The 18,701-nt window shown below is 42.7% G+C and overlaps 1 protein-coding gene across 1 annotated transcript; it reads left to right on the forward strand.

The window, feature by feature from the left end:
- The first annotated feature begins 340 nt into the window (after positions 1 to 340).
- On the forward strand, positions 341 to 8,394 carry NOA1 (nitric oxide associated 1). The gene is made up of 7 exons (XM_069457279.1): positions 341 to 1,581; positions 2,455 to 2,619; positions 3,436 to 3,641; positions 4,237 to 4,368; positions 5,114 to 5,230; positions 7,108 to 7,228; positions 7,968 to 8,394. The coding sequence occupies exons 1-7, from the start codon at positions 435 to 437 to the stop codon at positions 8,165 to 8,167; spliced, it is 2,088 nt and encodes a 695-aa protein (XP_069313380.1). The 5' UTR covers positions 341 to 434; the 3' UTR covers positions 8,168 to 8,394.
- The last annotated feature ends 10,307 nt before the right edge of the window (positions 8,395 to 18,701 follow it).

Genomic DNA, 18,701 nt, shown 5'->3' on the forward strand with positions numbered 1-18,701 from the left:
AAAACAAAGCCATGTAAATTTGTTAATAAAAGGTTTTAGTTCTGGCATTGAATCTCCGACATTCGATGGACTACTTTTTGCACTTCCAAAGACTAAAAAAAGTTTTTAAAAATGTGATTATAAGGGCGTCTTATTCCAGCACTGTCGAGCTGAAGCAGCCTGAACCTGAACAAACCCGAAGCACTGACTACTCCTGCCCATCTAGCTCAGTCTAGGTCCTTGGGGCCTTTGCTGCCGCTTTAAGAGGATTCTCGGCCTCAGAGTTTTTGTCGCGAGAACTCACGGGACTAGACGCGAGGTGAACGACAGTGTGGCGAGTGACAAATGACAGTTCCCAGGTACCCCCGGGCTTTCGTCTGAGGTTAAATGCGCGCTTCCGACCACAGTGCGCGCGCGCTCGTGGCCCGGCCCCCTTGCCCGGAGCCGCGGCGCCCATGCTGCCTGCACGCCTAGCCAGTAGGTTGCTGTGTCCCTTCCTGCGGGGAGCCGCTCCTGCGGTAGCGCGCCATGGCCTGTGGGAGCCGCTCCTGGCGAGGAGACGCGCGGCCAACTCCTCATTCCAGCACCCATCGGACCTGGGACGCGAGCTTCCTCGTGGCCCCGCGGAGACCGGGGGTTATGGAGGAAGCCCTGACATGCAGGAGCGTTTTCTGTTCCCCGAGTACGTCCCGGAGCCAGAGCCCGCGCCCACCCGCGAAGAGCTGCTGGAAGAACTGCAGCGGCGGCAGGAGGAGGAGCAACAGATTCAAGAGCGGCGGCGGGAGAAGAGGCGACAGCAGAAGTCACGAGCCAGCCGCCTGGCGCACGCGGTGGTGGGGCACCCGGACTCCACGGTGCCGCCCAGCGGCCTGAACTGCTCGGGCTGCGGGGCAGAGCTGCACTGCCAGGACCCCGGCGTGCCCGGCTACCTGCCCAGCGAGAAGTTCCTCAGCGCGGCGCAGGTGGATGGCGGGCTGGCGCGGACCGTGTGCCAGCGCTGCTGGCTCCTGGTGCACCACCGGCGCGCCCTGCGCCTGCAGGTGAGCCGCGAACAGTACTTGGAGCTGGTGAGCGCCGCGCTGCACCGGCCCGGGCCCGCTCTGGTGCTCTACATGGTGGACCTGCTCGACCTGCCCGACGCCCTGCTGTGCGACTTGCCGGCGCTGGTAGGCCCCAAGCAGCTGATCGTGCTGGGAAACAAAGTGGACCTCCTGCCCCAGGATGCTCCTGGCTACCGGCAGCGGCTCCGAGAGCGGCTGTGGGACGACTGTGCCCGTGCCGGGCTCTTGCTGGCCCCTGGCCACCAGGGGCCACAGCGCCCCGGCCAGGACCGGCCACCGGACGGGGAGGAGAATTCGAATCCGTCAAGCAGGTCCCGCACGGTGGTCCGGGACGTGCGTCTGATCAGCGCCAAGACTGGCTATGGAGTGGAAGAGTTGATCTCGGCACTTCAGCGCTCCTGGCGCTACCGTGGAGACGTCTACCTGGTGGGCGCCACAAACGCTGGCAAGTCCACTCTCTTTAACACGCTGCTGGAGTCTGATTACTGCACCGCCAAGGGCGCTGAGGCCATCGACAGGGCCACCATCTCCTCTTGGCCAGGTGAGTCTTAGGAGGCTAGCGCTCTTCGTTTTCTGAGAAGTGGGACGTCTGGTCGCGGCCCAGACACCTAGTACATCCTTAATGTCTACCACGGGCTTCCTGAAGCCTTCCCTTTAAAAATTCTCTCCCTACTTTGGTCATGCCTTTCGTCTGTATCAGATTACTGCTTGGGAAAAAATCTATGGATATATTAGAAATACTATTAGTAATTTTCTAATAGAAATATTTATGGAGCACTTCTTGTGTTCCAGTCACTAGGCACTGGAGATACACCAAGGAACAAAGCAAAGTTCCTGCTCCGTTGATGTCTCCTGTAGCTTACTCCTTTGTATGTTTTTCCTGAAAGTCATGCTTCCTTTTTGCTCTCTGAACTTCCCTCTGCCCCTCAACCTTACTCTTCACATCTTGCATTTATTCGTATGAGGCCAGTATACTGTACGTGAATAATATTTAAATAACTCATTAATGCAATATGATATGTGGCTTTGTTGAGAAGAAATGTCAGTCTTGTGACTTTAAGAAACTTCTATAATTGGAAAATGGGTCCTTCTGTGGTTTGAATTTAAGTTGATAAACTGCCCCATTTGTTCCCCTGAAACCAGAGTTTAACTTCGTTTGGTAAGCTGCTCTTCTCTGTCTTGCACTTTGGTTGAATTATACACAGAATTGCTTTTATACTGGATGGTAATGTGATAAAAATGGAAAGAAATCAGGCCTGCAGATTTTGGATTCAAATTCTGAATTAGCCTGTGAGCCAAGTGGGAATAACTTATTTTGTCACAGTACCCAACAGAGTGTAAATCCTCAAAAATGTTTGTTTTCTTCCCCTTATTCTCTTTTCTATAAAAATGTATGTATTCTTTCATATTTCAGGTACTACATTAAACCTTCTGAAGTTTCCTATTTGCAACCCAACTCCTTATAGAATGTTTAAAAGGCAAAAAAGACTTAAACAAGATGCAACTAAAGCTGAAGAAGATCTTAGTGAGCGAGAACAACATCAACTTAATGTCTTGAAAAAGCATGGTTATGTAGTAGGTAAGCATCCTCTGGGAAAGCCCTTGTTGGTTCTATGGTAAAATTCTTTGCTGGGCAACCTAAAAGCAGCTGTCTGAGGCTAGCCTGAGACTACCTTCCTCATTCTGGAACAAAGAGACCCTTTACAGGCAAGGCTACTGTTTGGAAACCCATACCAGTACAGCTGGTAAAGGTTATTGACTCCAGGCAGCAGCTTCAAATTACGTTGTCTCTTTCCTTGGTATATCTTTTTAGCTTTCCTTTACTAATAACAGTCTGATTTCCAATACCCGCCTTCCCCCAATGTACACAGCCTGCCAGGTGTGGTAGTACATGCCTATAGTCCCAGCTGCCTGTAGTCCCAGCTGTTTGAGAAGCTGAGGTGGGAGGAGCCTGTGAGCCCAGGAGTTTGATGCTGCAGTGAGCTGTGATCATGCCACTGCACTCCAGCCTGAGTGACAGACCAAGACCCCAACTCTAAAAAAATAACCACATAGGCCAGGCATGGTGGCTCACACCTTTAATCCCAGCACTTTGGGAGGCCAAGGCAGGAAGATCACTTGAGGCCAGGGGTTCAAGACCAGCCAGAGCAATATAGCAAGACCCCCATCTCTACTAAATTAATTAATTAATTGAGTGTACACAGCCGGCCACATACTTCATCATTGCAAGAGTCTGGCCCCCACTGCCTTTGGGAAAAAAAGCAAAAGTATCATTGTAGTCACTTCCATACACTGTGGTTAGTCTTAGTAACTTGTTTGAGGCAAACATAAAAATTATGTCTGGAGTCAGAAGCATTAAAGGAGTGACTAATAACCTTAATATAACTTGTTCCAGGAAGAGTTGGAAGAACATTCTTGTATTCAAAAGAACCAAAGGATGAAGATACCTTTGTGTTTGATGCTGATTCACTTGCCTATGACATGGAAAATGAACCTGTTAAGGGTATACCCAAGGCTACCAAACAGGTAGAACTGACTGCACAAGATGTGAAAGATGCCCACTGGTTTTATGACACCCCCGGGATTACAAAAGAAAATTGTGTATGTATTTGGTTTCTTTTAGAAACATTCACTTCCAGTTGCACAAGTATTACTGTTTTAATTGGCAGAAAATGGGAAAAGAGGTGTACTTCATTTTAGACTCGGTTCTGATTCATTCATAAAATCAGCTAAGGGATGAATCTTTATGCCATCAAGTTCCTTATCCCACTTGGTAGACTTCAGTTCTGATAACCTGCTTGTTTTATCACTGTGGTTGTTACCTTAGGGAGACAGTTATAGAATTCCAAGATTTTGAGGTTGGAAGAAACCATAAATATTATTGCAGCCCAGCTCCCTAGTCCACGCTTGAATTCCCTCTATCACATACCTATCCAGAGGTCATCTGGGGCATGCTGCTGACATAAGCATCCCATTAAGTTATTTTGCCATTACTCAAGAATTAAGTTGTAGAACACCAATAAATTAAGATTAATTTGACAGAAAGAATCTATATAAATTTTATGTGCAACAAACCAAGACATAATTTGGTTTATTGTGAAGTCTGGAAGTATTTTTTAATCACTTTTGATCTTCTATGGATTATATCATTTTCAGTAAAAGTAATTCTCTAAAAAATCTGCCATTTGTTTCACAGATTTTAAATCTTCTAACAGAAAAAGAAGTAAACATTGTGTTGCCAACACTTTCCATTGTTCCAAGAACTTTTGTGCTTAAACCAGGAATGGTTCTATTTTTGGGTGCTATAGGCCGCATAGATTTTCTGCAGGTAAGGAAAGTCTGTAACATTAAAAACTGTCTTCAGTGGGATGTTGCGTGCCCCATACAGCTTGGCACTTAAGACGAGATACTGTCTCTATCCTATTTCACATGGAAATCATAAGATGAAACCTTTAGGTACAGGGTTAATATGTGTTAATTCTACACTTCTTTATAGTCCATATGTATTTTTTTTATATACACATTTTAGTATTCATTTACATAGCATCTGGGGATTTTGGAGTGCTTATAGAATTGCTCTTCCTCTTTCCAAAGTGAGGAGAAAAAGAGAAAATGAAACATGAATATGTCCAGCAACTTACAGGCCATTACTACCACACATTTCTTGGGGTTTGTGTTTATTCATACTTTGTTGGAAATTTAGCCTTACACGGTTAGAACTTATATATATTTCATTAAAGCCTATGAAATGTTAATATTTTAAACCTAACTTTACACAGAGACAGTTAAAGCATTTCCTCTTTGTTTTTAATAATAGACATATTGTTTTTTCTTAATTAGTATCAACAGTTCTGTAGAAGTCATCCTTCGACATGAATTATTGAAATGCACGGCTTCCATATCATGTCCTTTCTCTTACACGTTAATATAATTTGACTACAGCTGCTGCTATCCCAGTACCTACAAAGGGAGCTTGATTTGGTGTTCTGTTTTGTTAACTGATTGTACCTTAAAATGTGCAGGTTTTCCAAGCTTTTCACTGGATAAAATAAATTCTTTCTTCCTTTCTTAAGGGAAACCAGTCAGCTTGGTTTACAGTTGTGGCTTCCAACCTCCTCCCCGTGCATATTACTTCCTTGGACAGGGCAGATGATGTGTATCAGAAGCATGCGGGTCACACGTTACTCCAGGTAAGGCAACACAATGATTGTATAGTTAACGGTTAGTATTTATATATATATATACTGTGATGGTCCTGTAGCTCTGTAAAGAAAGCCTCTGTTGGACAAAACCATCTGTTACACTGTTAGCTAGCTCTCCTCTCACCTCATTCTCTTTGAGGATTCTGGCTATAAAGCAAAATGGCTCCATATGAAAAGGGATGTTGATTTGGACTGGTCCCAGAATAGCCATTGAGCTGTTTTTTCTCTAGACTACACTCTCCAATATGGTAGCCACTAGCAACATGTGGCTGTCTAAATTTAAATATATTAGTTTAAATTTAATAAAATTTGCCAGACATAGTGGCACACACCTGTAGTCCCAGCTACTGCTCAGGAGGCTGAGGTAGGACGATTGCTTGAACCCAGGAGTTTGAGGCTGCAGTACATTATGACCGTGCCTGTGAATAACTGCTGTACTGTTGCCTGGGCAACATAACAAGACCCTATCTTTAATTTTAAAAAAAAGTTTTAACTTAAAAAATTTTTAAAGATTAAATACAATTTAAAATATGGTTCCTTAGTAACAGTAGCCACATTTTAAGTGCCTGATAGTGACATCATTGCAAAAAGTTGTATTAGACAATTTTGAGTGAAGAAAAATTACAGATTTTGTCACAGCTGGGGGATGCTACTGGAATCTAGTGGGTGGAGGCCACAGATGATGCTAAACATTTTGCATTGCAAAGGAGAACCTTTCACAACAAAGAATGATCCAGTCCAAAATGTCAGTAGTGGTTGAGAAGCCCTAGTCTAAGTGGAAATGCTCTCCTCCTGGGTTCTTAATACCAGACACATATTTTACAGATTATTCCACTTCTTCTCTCCTACTCTACTGGGCCCTTGAGAAACTGCACTGGAGAGATCTTTTCAAACATAAAGTACATCACATACTTTCTTTTTTTATTCTTATTTCTATTTTCTCTCCTGCTTATAATCCTTGGTAGTTCCACATTACTGAGCGAAGTATAAACTGCTGATGGCCTCATCATTAATACACACACACACACACACACACACACACACAAGTAACATCCTCTGGATGATTAAGCTACTGTTCCCTGTACTCATCATCCTTTTTCCAGTTTTTGTCTATACCTGTGCTTACACAGAATATCTTTCCACTGAGTAAATTCAACCGATTTCTCAAAGTAACATTTCTTCATTAATTTTTCCTCTACCAAACACATTACTCCTTCCTCCACTACCATAGATGTGTTCTTATAGATGCCTCACGTCACATTTCTTACCTTGTATTTGTTTACATGTTATTTACCCCTTCTGATCTCCTTGGGGGCAGAGACCATATTATAAAATATATCTTTGAGTCCCTAGTGCTAAACATAGGAGATTTATTACTAAATGGATAAATAATCATCTAGTTACTTCTAATTCATACATGGAAACATTTATAAACAAAAGCTAAATCTTATCCGTTATACATTGACCCTTAAAACTTGTAAAGAGCAAGGATTAATCTTCATTGGCCATGCCTATAAGAACTAAGGTATTTGGAAGCACCTTGCCTTAATCGCCTAACATTACTCTATGTAAAGCCCATGGAGAGCTCTAACAGGGTAAATAAAGCGCAGTTCTCCTGTCAAGAGGTTGCTGCCAAGCACAGGCCCAACACATGGTCCTTGGCCCTGGGATCGGTAGGCTTCACCTCATCAGAGAGCACCCGGGCCTTTTATTTGACCCTAGAAGTCAAATAAAAGTGATTCGAGAAATAAAAGTGAACCTAGAAGTGATTTGAGGTTTTTCAGCAGTTGAATGTTTATAAGGATTTTACTCTCAATCACTATATGGAATTATCTTATCAGTGACTTATTTTATTTAACTGGTAGGTTCCAATGGGTGGAAAAGAACGAATGGCAGAATTTCCTTCGCTTATTGCTGAAGACATTATATTAAAAGAAGGACTTGGGGAATCTGAAGCAGTTGCGGACATCAAGTTTTCCTCTGCAGGTAATTTTGCCCCAAAAACACTTTTTTTTTTTTTTTTTTTTTTTTTGAGGCAGGGTCTTTCTCTGTCACCCAGGCTGGAGTCCAGTGGCCCAAACATAGCTCACTGCAACTCTGAACTCCTGGGCTCAAGTGATCCTCATGCCTCAGCCTCCCGGGCCACCCCACCTGGCCCCAGACACTTTTTAAAGACCAAATAAAGCAGACTTAGGACTTGAGTGCATGTTTATAGAAATATGCCTTAACTGACGTAAGCTGCCTAGTACTTTATTCATAAAATGCAACCTATTCTGAAAATAAATTTGTACTTTTCACAAATGCATTGTGTGCTTTTTTAAAAAACAGAGCGAAGCCAGGCATGATGATGTGTGCCTATAGTCCCAGCTACTTAGGAGATTGAGGTGGGAAGATCGCTTGAGCCTAGGAATTTGAGTCCAGCCTAAGCAACATAGCAAGACCCCATCTCTATAAAAACTTAGCCAGGGATGATGGTACATGCCTGTAGTCTTAGCTACTCAGGAGGCTGAGCAGGAGGATCGCTTGAGCCCAGGAGTTCAAGGCTACAATAAGCTATGATCATGTCACTACCCTCTATCATGGGGAACAGAGTAAAACCATATCTCTTAAAAAAAAAAAAAAAAAAAGAAAGAAAGAAAGAGAGCTATAGCCTCCTTTGATGCTACATTTTGAGCTTTGGTTTGGTCGCTAAGAGCATTTTGTGTTCTGTCACATGTCTACCTAGGCTGGGTTGCAGTAACACCTCACGTTAAGGACAGACTGCATCTCCGAGGCTATACACCACAAGGAACAGTTCTAACGGTCCGGCCCCCTCTCTTGCCACATATCGTTAACATCAAAGGACAGCGCATCAAGAAAAGTGTGGCCTATAAAACCAAGAAGCCTCCTTCCCTTGTGTATAATCTGCGGAAGAAGAAAGGATAAAGCTGGCTTTGTTCACGCTGGATATTAACTATATTGAACATAACAAGTATACGTTGAAATTGTATTGTTAATAAATATAGCTATAATAAAGTTCCCCCCACCTCACTCTGTTTAAAGATCTTAACATTTGACCTTTTTTTAAACTATTCAGGACTGTGCCTGTTTATAATGTACTGAGCCTGTAAATACAAGTAATATTTTTATAGGGTATGTATACGGTATGTGTCTGTGACCCATATATATAAAAAGGCCTGCTACGTTCAAGTTTCTCCCACTACTTTTTTTTTTTTTTTTTTAGTCCAGATGTCATTTCTATTATTTGGAGTCTACAGTTGACAGGGCAAGTTAACAGTCCCATGAAAAAATAATACATTGGCTTATAAATAAGATAAAAGTGAATAGGTTGCTCTGCTGCATGTAGTCATTCAATGATCCAGCTTGCGTGGCTTCTGTCTCTAGGTCTAGGTCTAACATGGCTGCCCAACTCGCCATCCTTTCCCAGCAAGTCGGAAGAAGGGGAGAGAGTGGAGAGCAAGCGGCTTCCCTATCTCAATGAAGAGGGGAAAAGCTGGATGTTACACACATTGGGTTCCACAGTCCATTGGTAAAGTCACATGCCCACACCTACCCACAAGGAAACTGGGAAATGTGGGAGGAAATGGGAACTGTTTGGGGGGTTTTTTAAGGAAAGGAAGGGAAGAATAGATACTGGAGAACAAGTAGAACTTTACCTTACACAATTTAACAGTGCCTGAAAATCTTAGATAAAAGAGAATGAAGCTGTGTCTTTCTTGTATCTGAGGTCTATTCTGCAACTAAGAGAGCACTTTAACCATTTTATTAACATTTGCCTGTATATACCTGTACGACATATATCAATCAGCTGTCTTTACCTTTGGTTATTCCTAAGTAAGTGGTATACAGCTGTGTGTAACGAACAATTGGCAAGTCAAGTCTCAGATACTAATGTTGAGATAAATGCTGGTGAGATAAGCTGGGCTGAAATGTAGTTAGATCTATGAGCTGCTTGATAGACCCATGTTCTTTCTCAACATGTGGAAGCCCTATGTATTTCACACTCGGCTTCCTTCTCCTCACCCTCAGCTCCCTTCTCACTAGGTCCCCTTACACTAAATACAATGGAGAATTTTTTAAGACGCATCTTGTAACTTTGCAAATCTCCCTTTCATAGTGTTACCCAGAGTACTACTGGTTTGTTGGGGAAGACGTTCTTCATATATAAAACTGCATTTTGGCATGTCTGGCATCCCTCATCCCCAGACACTAAATGCCAGTAGCAACTCCCTCTGCCCATCAGTCATAACAACTGAAAAGTACCCCCAAGATTTCCAAATGTACCTCTAGAGGGCAGTAGCTTCCCAAGTTGAGAAAATCAATTTGATTTCCAAGGTTTTTTTGGGAGGGAATGAGATACCATTAATTTTACAAGTTAAAATTGTGAGCCAGGCATGGTGGTGCACAACTGTAATCCCACTACTTTGGGAGCCAAGGCAGGAGAATCACTTGAAGCCAGGAGTTTGAGACCAGCCTGGACAACATAGCAAGACCCTATCTCTACACAAAATTTTTAAAAAGCCGAGCATGCTGGCGTACACATGTAGGCCGAGCTACTCCAGAAGCTGAGGCAAGAGGATCACCTTAGCCCAGGTGTTGGAACTTACAGTAAGCCATGATCGTGCCATGCCACTCCAGCCTGGGGGATAGAACAAGACGCTGTCTCTAAAAAAAAAAAAAAAAATTGTGGTCATTATATTTCTATCTATAGTTGAAAACAAGAGTTCACAGTTTAGAGCTTAAGCCTGAATCTTTTTTATTTTTGGTAACAGAGACAGGGTCTCACTCAGAGTACAACGGCGCAATCATGGCTTACCGTAACCCCAAACACTTGAGCTCAGGCAATCCTCCCACCTCAACCTCCCAAGCAGCTGGGGCTACAAGGCACACACCACCACACCCAGCCTGAATCTATTTAGATAGATTTTTAAAAATATGGTGAACTCAGCATTTGTAGAGAAATAAAATAGAGAATGACAACTTATGAAAATATATTTTAGAAAGCAAAACATTCCCTCTCCTTATCATCTCTCTAGATTTTTAGGCTTCTAAACTAATATTCAGTTTTTAAATGTTCATGGTTCATATTGTTAGGGCACTTTTACCTCTAAAATTCGATGGTTTTGTTTCATAAAGCTTGACTCAGGCATATCTAAAAATCTTCCAAGGTAACTTGCTGAGTTTCAAACAGTGCATTTACTAAGTAAGTTTTAGTTTCCTTAGTTATAGTAATCTCTTTGGGTCTTCATTTTCTCACCTAGAAAATGAAGGAATTATACTAGATTTTCCTCATGTTAGGGTTCTCATTCCCCACATTTTATGATTTTATATAAAAACAGGAAAGAAAGCCAGCAAAGGGTGGTTAGAGTATGTCAGATTAAAAAGACCTAGAATTGGTTGAGGACTTCTGCTAGGATCTGGTATTAATTTACTCCATATTCCACCAACCTAATGCAGCCCAGGACCACTGCTGGCCTATGCAAGTGCTCCACTGTAGATTTTGCTTTAAGAAAGTTCCATTACTGTTGGTTTCTGAGCTTTAGTCAGTTTATTGATACAGTCATGCATTGCTTAGTGACAGGAATACATTCTGAGAAATGAGTCATTAGGCCATTTCGTCCTCGTGCAAACATCATAAGATGCACCTACACAAACCTAGATGCCATAGCCCACTACACACTAGGCTATGTGATACAGCCTATTGTTCCTAGGCTGCAAACCTGTACAGCACATCCCTGTACTGAATTCTATAGGCAATTGTAACAAATCACTAGGTGACAGGAATTTTGCAGCTCCATTAATAATCTCATAGGATCACTGTTGTATGTTCGGTCTGTTGCTGACTGAAATATTATGGGGCACAATGACTGTACTTCTTAATCTATTAATCTCAGTATGAAGACTTCTCTTGAATCAGTAATCATTTACACTACAGCAGGGTGCAGGAGTTTGTGGGCCCTTTTGCCCAGTTAAGGAGGAGAAATTACTATAGTGGCAAAGTGTCAGGACAACCCCCTCACTTCCACAAAACAAAGAAGTGGTTTTAAAGTGGCTACAGCAGCACAATTCACAATTACAAAGATGTGGAAACAACCCAAGTGCCCATCAATACATGAGTGGATTAATAAAATGTGGTATATGTATATGCCATGGAGTACTACTCAGCTATAAGAAACAATGGTGATCTAGCACCTCTTGTATTTTCCTGGATAGAGCTGGAACCCATTCTACTAAGTGAAGTATCCCAAAAATGGAAAAATAAGCACCACCTGTACTCGCCATCAGATTGGTTTCACTGATCATCACCCAAGAGCGCATTTAGGAATAACAGTAATTGGGTGTCGGGCAGCTGTGGGAGCGGGGAGGGGGTGGGTATATACACACATAATGAGTGCGATGCGCACCGTCTAGGGGATAGACACGCTTGAAGCTCTGATTGGGGGGGGGGGGCAAGGGCAATATAAGTAACCTAAACTTTTGTACCCGCATAATATGCTGAAATAAAAAAATTTATAAAAAAATAAATAAAGTGGCTAGAGAACAATTAAGCAAGTTTCTAGCCAGATTGTTACTTGACCCGGCAGCTTTGTGGTGTTAAGCATGTTACCTCTTTTGTATTCATGACAGTCAAAAGAAGTAAAATATGTGCCATCAAAGGGCTTTTTGACTCCTAGCTGACATCAGGCCCAAAGTTTTCTTTTAAAAAGTTATATAATTAGCCGGGCATGGTGGCGAATACCTGTAGTCCCAGCTACTGGGGAGGCTGAGGCAGGAGGATCTCTTGAGCCCAGGAGTTTGAGGTTGCTGTGAGCTAGGCTGATGCCATGGCACTCTAGCCCGGGCAACAGAGTGAGGCTCTGTCTCCAAAAAAAAAAGAATTATAAAAAGTTATGGCCGGCCGCGGTAGCTCACGCCTGTAATCCTAGCACTCTGGGAGGCCGAGGCGGGTGGATCGCTAGAGGTCAGGAGTTCGAGACCAGCCTGAGCAAGAGCGAGACCCCATCTCTACTAAAAATAGAAAGAAATTATCTGGCCAACTTAAATATATATATAGAAAAAATTAGCCGGGCATGGTGGCGCATGCCTGTAGTCCCAGCTACTCGGGAGGCTGAGGCAGGAGGATTGCTTAAGCCCAGGAGTTTGAGGTTGCTGTGAGGTAGGCTGACGCCACGGCACTCACTCTAGCCAGGGCAACAAAGCGACACTCTGTCTCAAAAAAAAAAAAAAAAAAAAAGTTATGGCCGGGCGTGGTAGCTCACGCCTATAATCCTAGCACTCTGGGAGGCCGAGGCAGTGGATCGCTCGAGGTCAGGAGTTCGAAACCAGCCTGAGCAAGAGCGAGACCCTGTCTCTACTAAAAATAGAAAGACATTATATGGAAAACTAAAAATCTATATAGAAAAAATTAGCTGGGCATGGTGGCACATGCCTGTAGTCCCAGCTACTCGGGAGGCTGAGGCAGTAGGATCGCTTAAGCCAAGGAGTCTGAGGTTGCTTTGAGCTAAGCTGACGCCACGGCACTCACTCTAGCCTGGGCAACAAAGTGAGACTCTGTCTCAACAAAAAAATAAAAAAAAAAAAAGTTATATATCTCTGCTTCCCCAAAAATTAAACTAACAGCATCTTCAAAGCTACTGTGACAAACTGAAGTTGTAACGCATTTTGTATTTTTAATCAACAAATGCCAAGCTCTACCGGTCACTAGGGCTTTACTGTGTAGTTCCCCAGAGTCCAGATTTGTTTGTTACTTCCGACACTCACTTCCCATGACAACCATGGAGAAGTGGAGCAGAGATGCAATCTTGTGTGCCTGTGTTTCTTGATGGTTCAGACACTTCTTGCAAAATGGTGATCAACACTGGTTTCCTGCAGATGACTAATGTGGCACTCCAGCTGTGTCAGCCATGACAGAGTTGTCACTGCTTCACTGAGAAGGCACCCAGCGCACAAGCTGAGGCGAGCTGTTTCGTAGACAGCCTCTGATCATTTACCCTGGCTTCCCTCCCACTTGGCTCTGCATCATGGAGCAATAGAATCATTTCCATTCTTTCTCGGGCTGTTCCATCTTCTCTTGGCCGCTTTCCTCCTCCCAGGGGGGACTGTTTTCTCTCAACTGTCAAAGAGTAATGTTTAAACATTAAAAACAAGACTTCAGACTCGTGTGAATCAGACAGCACCTCTGCCTGCTCTTAATGTTTCTCTGTCATGTTATTGTACCTGCCCCATTAATGCCCTGTAAGAAGGGAATGGTTCAAGATTACTATTTTAGGGCTAGGGGAGGAAAAAAAAAAGATTACTATTTTAACATCATAATCGAATGATGCCTCACCTCTTCTCTTCATGTCAAAGAGCATCATTATTCTCCAATTTAGTACTAGAGTTTCATGATCTGAATACTCCTATGTATATCTAGATCACCCTCCAAACGCCCACTGCATGAACTCCCAGGTTCCTATTTTCAAAAGCTTCCTTTTTAATTCCCAAATAATTCTCAGAATTTACCTTCTGTGTAGTCTACCTACGTAAAATTTATTTGGCCCCATTATTCTCCTTGGTAGATGCAATAATAGGTATAATGCCTGATCACAGATACTGGTAGCACTTCTGGACAGTAGATGTAAATCTGAGAAAACTGAGGCCACCGGAAAAAAAAAAAAAAAAACAGCCAGACATGCTAGAGCACATGTCATCACATGTCAGGCGAGTTTGGAAGGGAAAGATTGCCAAGATCCTTTCTAACCTTCAGTAAGTCCCTAGAAAATAACAGACATTCAATAATCAATGAATGAATTAGTAGAGTGAGGGGATTCTTTCTTAGTTGGTTGGTTTTTGCCCTCCCTGGAAAATAGCAAAAGAGCAAACTTAAATTTGCTTAGTAGCATTTACACTGACGACTTCTGGAGTATTTTCCCTTTCCTGCATAAAAGCAGTACCTCATGGTAGCTGTATTTCAGAGTTGTTACAATCTTATGATAGCTCATATATCCTTGCACTCCTTTATATTCATATTGTAACAGTAGCTAGCCCTTACATAGCACATACAAAGAGCAAAGAAACATTTTAAGTGCTTTATATATATTAACTGAATCTTTACAACAATCTCATACAGGAGCTACTATTACTACCTGCATTTACAGATGAGGAAACTGAGGCATTCGTAACTTGCCCAAGACCACACAACTAAGAAGCAATGGACCTGTTATTCAAACAAACCCAGACAGCCTATCTCCTGGACCCATATGGTGTTTTTAATTATACTATACAGTAAAACAGACTTTTTATGTTCAGTGCTATGGATTTTAACACATGTATATGTTTCATGACCACCATAATCGGCATACAGAACAGTTTCATCAGCACCCATGTTTTTACCCACTGCAATGTACTTCCTCCCATATACTAAAACCCACCGCGAGTCTAAAGGCAAGAACTTTTCAACCTTAGGAAGGAAATCCAATTTGAAGACCTCCAAAGTAATGACACAATCCCAGATTCTTGGAAATTCTGGGTAACTATTGCTTAATTCTCTTTCTGGCTTCCTTTTGAATCCTACCATAGAACAATTATCCCTGGAGCATCTGTCAGAGCTGTGTTTTTGTGTGTGTGCTCGTACTGCGCTGCACCCTGGCTGTGTTCAGCAGCACTGCCCAAGCCTAACAAGTGGCCCCGAGTGATATCCGTGCTGTCTCACCACCTCAGATAGCTTTACGTTGACTGTGCTTTCCAGGCTGGCTGGGAATCTTTCACATTGCTGGTGAGCTTGCCAAGTACCACGGACAGATCACAGCGTGCGTGGAGATCCTGACCCACAATTCTGATTAAGAAAATAATAAATTAGATACACAGGACATTAGGAACGCAAACATCTGAAGAACTGGACCACTAAACTCTCAAAGAAAATAGACTGCAGTTTTAAATCTTAGTCCTACTAGTGAGATTACAGATAGAACTGCTGGTCCCTGTTAACTTCCAAGTCAAATAGCTTTAAAAATCAAATTGTTAACTTGGCCCTGAACTTGTTTAAATGGCCCTTTTCAACTTGTGTGTGTAGCACTCATCCTACTTCCTATTCCTTGTTACATCTTACTTTCACTAAAAAGGGGTTCCTGGTTACCCAATTAAAAGTTTTCTATTATTGCCAGTAACATGTTCTCAGCATTTAGCATCTGGCCTAAAAAGATGTGTCTTTTTTTTTTCCTGTCTTTGACTTTAAACTCCATGGTGAAATTATCCACAGGAAGGCAAATGAGAGAAATGAGGACTGCTTTCCTTTAAAATGCCAGATAAAGATGTATTTTATTGTAACACTAGCTTTTTCATTGGATAAATAAAGCTCTATGTAAAGCTAATTCTGAGAAATGTGTTAGAAATTTTCATCATGGGGACTTGGACAAGAGACTGTTCAACAAAGGAGAACAATGTGTGACTGTCCCACTTACCCACTAACCCCCCGCTGGGCGTGGGGTAAGTCACTTCTAGGTACAGTTGCTCATTTGTTAATTGAAAATACTTTTTTATTAACTAGATCTGAGGACATGATTAGGTTTGTCCCCCTATCTACTGCTGAACAACCAACTGCTTCAAAACTTGCTGACTTTAACCAAGTATTTATTTGCTCCCATTCTTTAGTTTAGCAATCTAAAGCTCAGTGGTTCTTCTGGTCTTTGGGGACACGCATTTGCAGACAGACAGGTGGGCTGACCTCACGCACAGAAACTTCATCTGAGATGGCTGTAACAGCTGGAAAGCTAGGCCTTCTTCCACTGGTCACTCACTCCACCTTGGGTCTCAACCTCAAGTAGGCTAGTCCAGGCTTGTTCACAAGGTAACTGTTCAGAAAGCAAGCCTGTGAATAGAGGCTGCAAGGCCTCTAGAGACTGAAGCTCAAAGTCAGTCACAAAGGCACCACAGATTCAAGTGATTGCAAGGGCTGCCAAGAATTTGTGGCCACTTTATATAAGGTTTCAGTTGTATTGATCACCTTGAGGCAAATACAGTGTAACATGCTATCTGTTCTATCAACCTACACAAAGTGAACCCAATGTAAACCTATCAAATAGGAAACTGAATGCTAATTTAAATTTACCTCAACTGTCTCATAAACATAGCTGCTGTATCTCTAAGGAAAGGAGGGGAGACAGGTTTTGGACTTTTGATTTCATCATAAATCCTCTAGGAATATTTTGCTTTTAATTATGTGTACTTTGTACATGTGTTACTTTGGTAAATTTCAATGAAAAAGAATCCATTCAGATTCACTTCTAGGCTATCTCCTCCACACCCCTACAAGCAGCACACACTAGCAGAAGGCTCTCTCGGGCATCCACATACCTTGGCAGTCCCTATGTTGGGACGGTAATGAGAACACAGAAATGAAGGATCATTATTATCTCAAAATAGTATCTACTGTTCTCCAAGTAGGAAAAGAGGACAATAGTTTGAGGCAAGAATCCAAGCTCAGAGTTCTGAGGCCCTATACGCTCCTTTCCTGGCTCCATAACCAGGGAAAGAGGTGAGGTGACATGTGGTTGGAAGTCATTTCAGAACCCCTCTTAGCGCTGGCTATCTGCCAAGCATTTCTTGATCTCTATCCCTCCCCTCCCCACGCCCACTCCCGTCCTGCCAGAGCGCGGTGGGCTCGGGCTTGGACAGGATGGAAGGCAAGGAGCAGGGTGAGTCATATAGGAGGTCCCTTTGTTCCTAAGCCAGTCTTCAATTCAGTGTTTTCCTAGAACCTTATACTGGGGATTTGATAGTGTTGAAACCCAAAAAGAAACTCTTTGAACTGTCCCCACCAGTTAGTGTGAAAACTATCAGCAAAGTGAGAAAAAAAAAATTAGATAAGAAGTTATAAGATGAAAGATGATCTTAAAAGCTTTATGAATTAATTTCATCATGTATTTATAGAATTATTAAGTTTAAAGAGGCCACTTACCGCATTTAATGAAAGTCATCTGCCAGGCTTTGAAATCACATCTGCCAAAGCCTGAGGGAATATCCTCTGAGATTTTTCCATGCTCTGCTATAAAACACATTTCCCACATATATGAGCACAGCCCAGAGGATCTCCAGAAAGGTCCTTTCCTCCGGAGATCGCTGACTTGAGAAACCGAGGCCCTGGAATCTCCGACCTCATGTCAATGGAGTAGACTAACCTAGCGCTGCCCGCCTGCCCGCCATCTGCCGACCAGGGACACAACTCTAGCCAGCATCAGTGCAGAATTTAGGGGGGGCGGGGAGGGGAATACATGTGCACACATGCCCTGCAGGTAAGGGGAACACAAAAAAGGCACAGGATGAAGACAGAAAGTACCTATGACTATCATTGCTAACAGTGCTTTCCTGCTGTTGCTGGTCAATTTAAAAAAAAAAAAAAGGAAACATGGCAGGACAGCACCTTACACTTCATGAAGTTTAAAAATTAAGCAAAATACAAGTGTCCACCAGACAGTAAGTGGACAGAAACCCATTTTGAGGACATTTGTTGCTTTCACCACTTCCTGCTTTCCCGAGTCTATAGTCTGTTATGTTTCCACCACTCCCTGTTGATTCTGGGACACTGGGGGTCACGAGCCAGCTACAAGTGTCTCCAACTCAAATGATTTTATTTATTTATTCATTTTTTTTTTTTTTTTTTGAGACAGAGTCTCACTCTGTTGCCTGGGCTAGAGTGCAGTGGCGTCAGCCTAGCTCACAGCAACCTCAAACTGCTGGGCTCAAGCAATCCTCCTGCCTCAGCCTCCCGAGTAGCTGGGACTGCAGGCATGCACCACCATGCCCGGCTGATTTTTTTCTATATATTCTTAGCTGTCCAGATCATTTCTATTTTTTAGTGGAGACAAGGTCTCGCTCTTGCTCAGGCTGGTCTTGAACTCCTGACCTCGAGCAATCCTCCCGCCTCGGCCTCCCAGAGTGCTAGGATTACAGGCGTGAGCCACCACGCCTGGCCTCAAATGAGATTCTAATAAGTGGATCAGACGGGACAAACAGCAAGGCCTACAGCACAGCAGGGTCACTGGGCCCAAGAGCTAGGGACACTTTCAAATAAATAGACAATGAACTTTAAATTTAATCTGCCAAATGATGGTAAGCTTCTTATGGTCTTCAGTAATATAAACTGGTAGTTAGACATTATGATAGAGAGATGCCAATTTGTTATTCATCATTCTTTCTAGGTTTAAGAAACACTAAATTAAACATTCCAAATACATCTTCCATGTAAAAGAAACTTCAACATAAAGGTTCTAAGAAATGGTTAGCATTGCCAAATGTGAAAAAAGTTCTATCTTAAAAACACAAGGATCAACAAACATAACCTGTACCGTTTTAAGAAATAATTTATGGGTACTATGAACCATTCACTTAACATGGTTCCCATTCACTGTCAACCAATTTTGGCAGTAAGGATGTCACAGACGTAACAGACATTAAAGTGATTAAACCATGATACATCCTGCTA

The sequence above is a fragment of the Eulemur rufifrons genome, chromosome 24 (assembly GCF_041146395.1).
Source record: "Eulemur rufifrons isolate Redbay chromosome 24, OSU_ERuf_1, whole genome shotgun sequence".
NCBI classification, from domain to species: domain Eukaryota; kingdom Metazoa; phylum Chordata; class Mammalia; order Primates; family Lemuridae; genus Eulemur; species Eulemur rufifrons.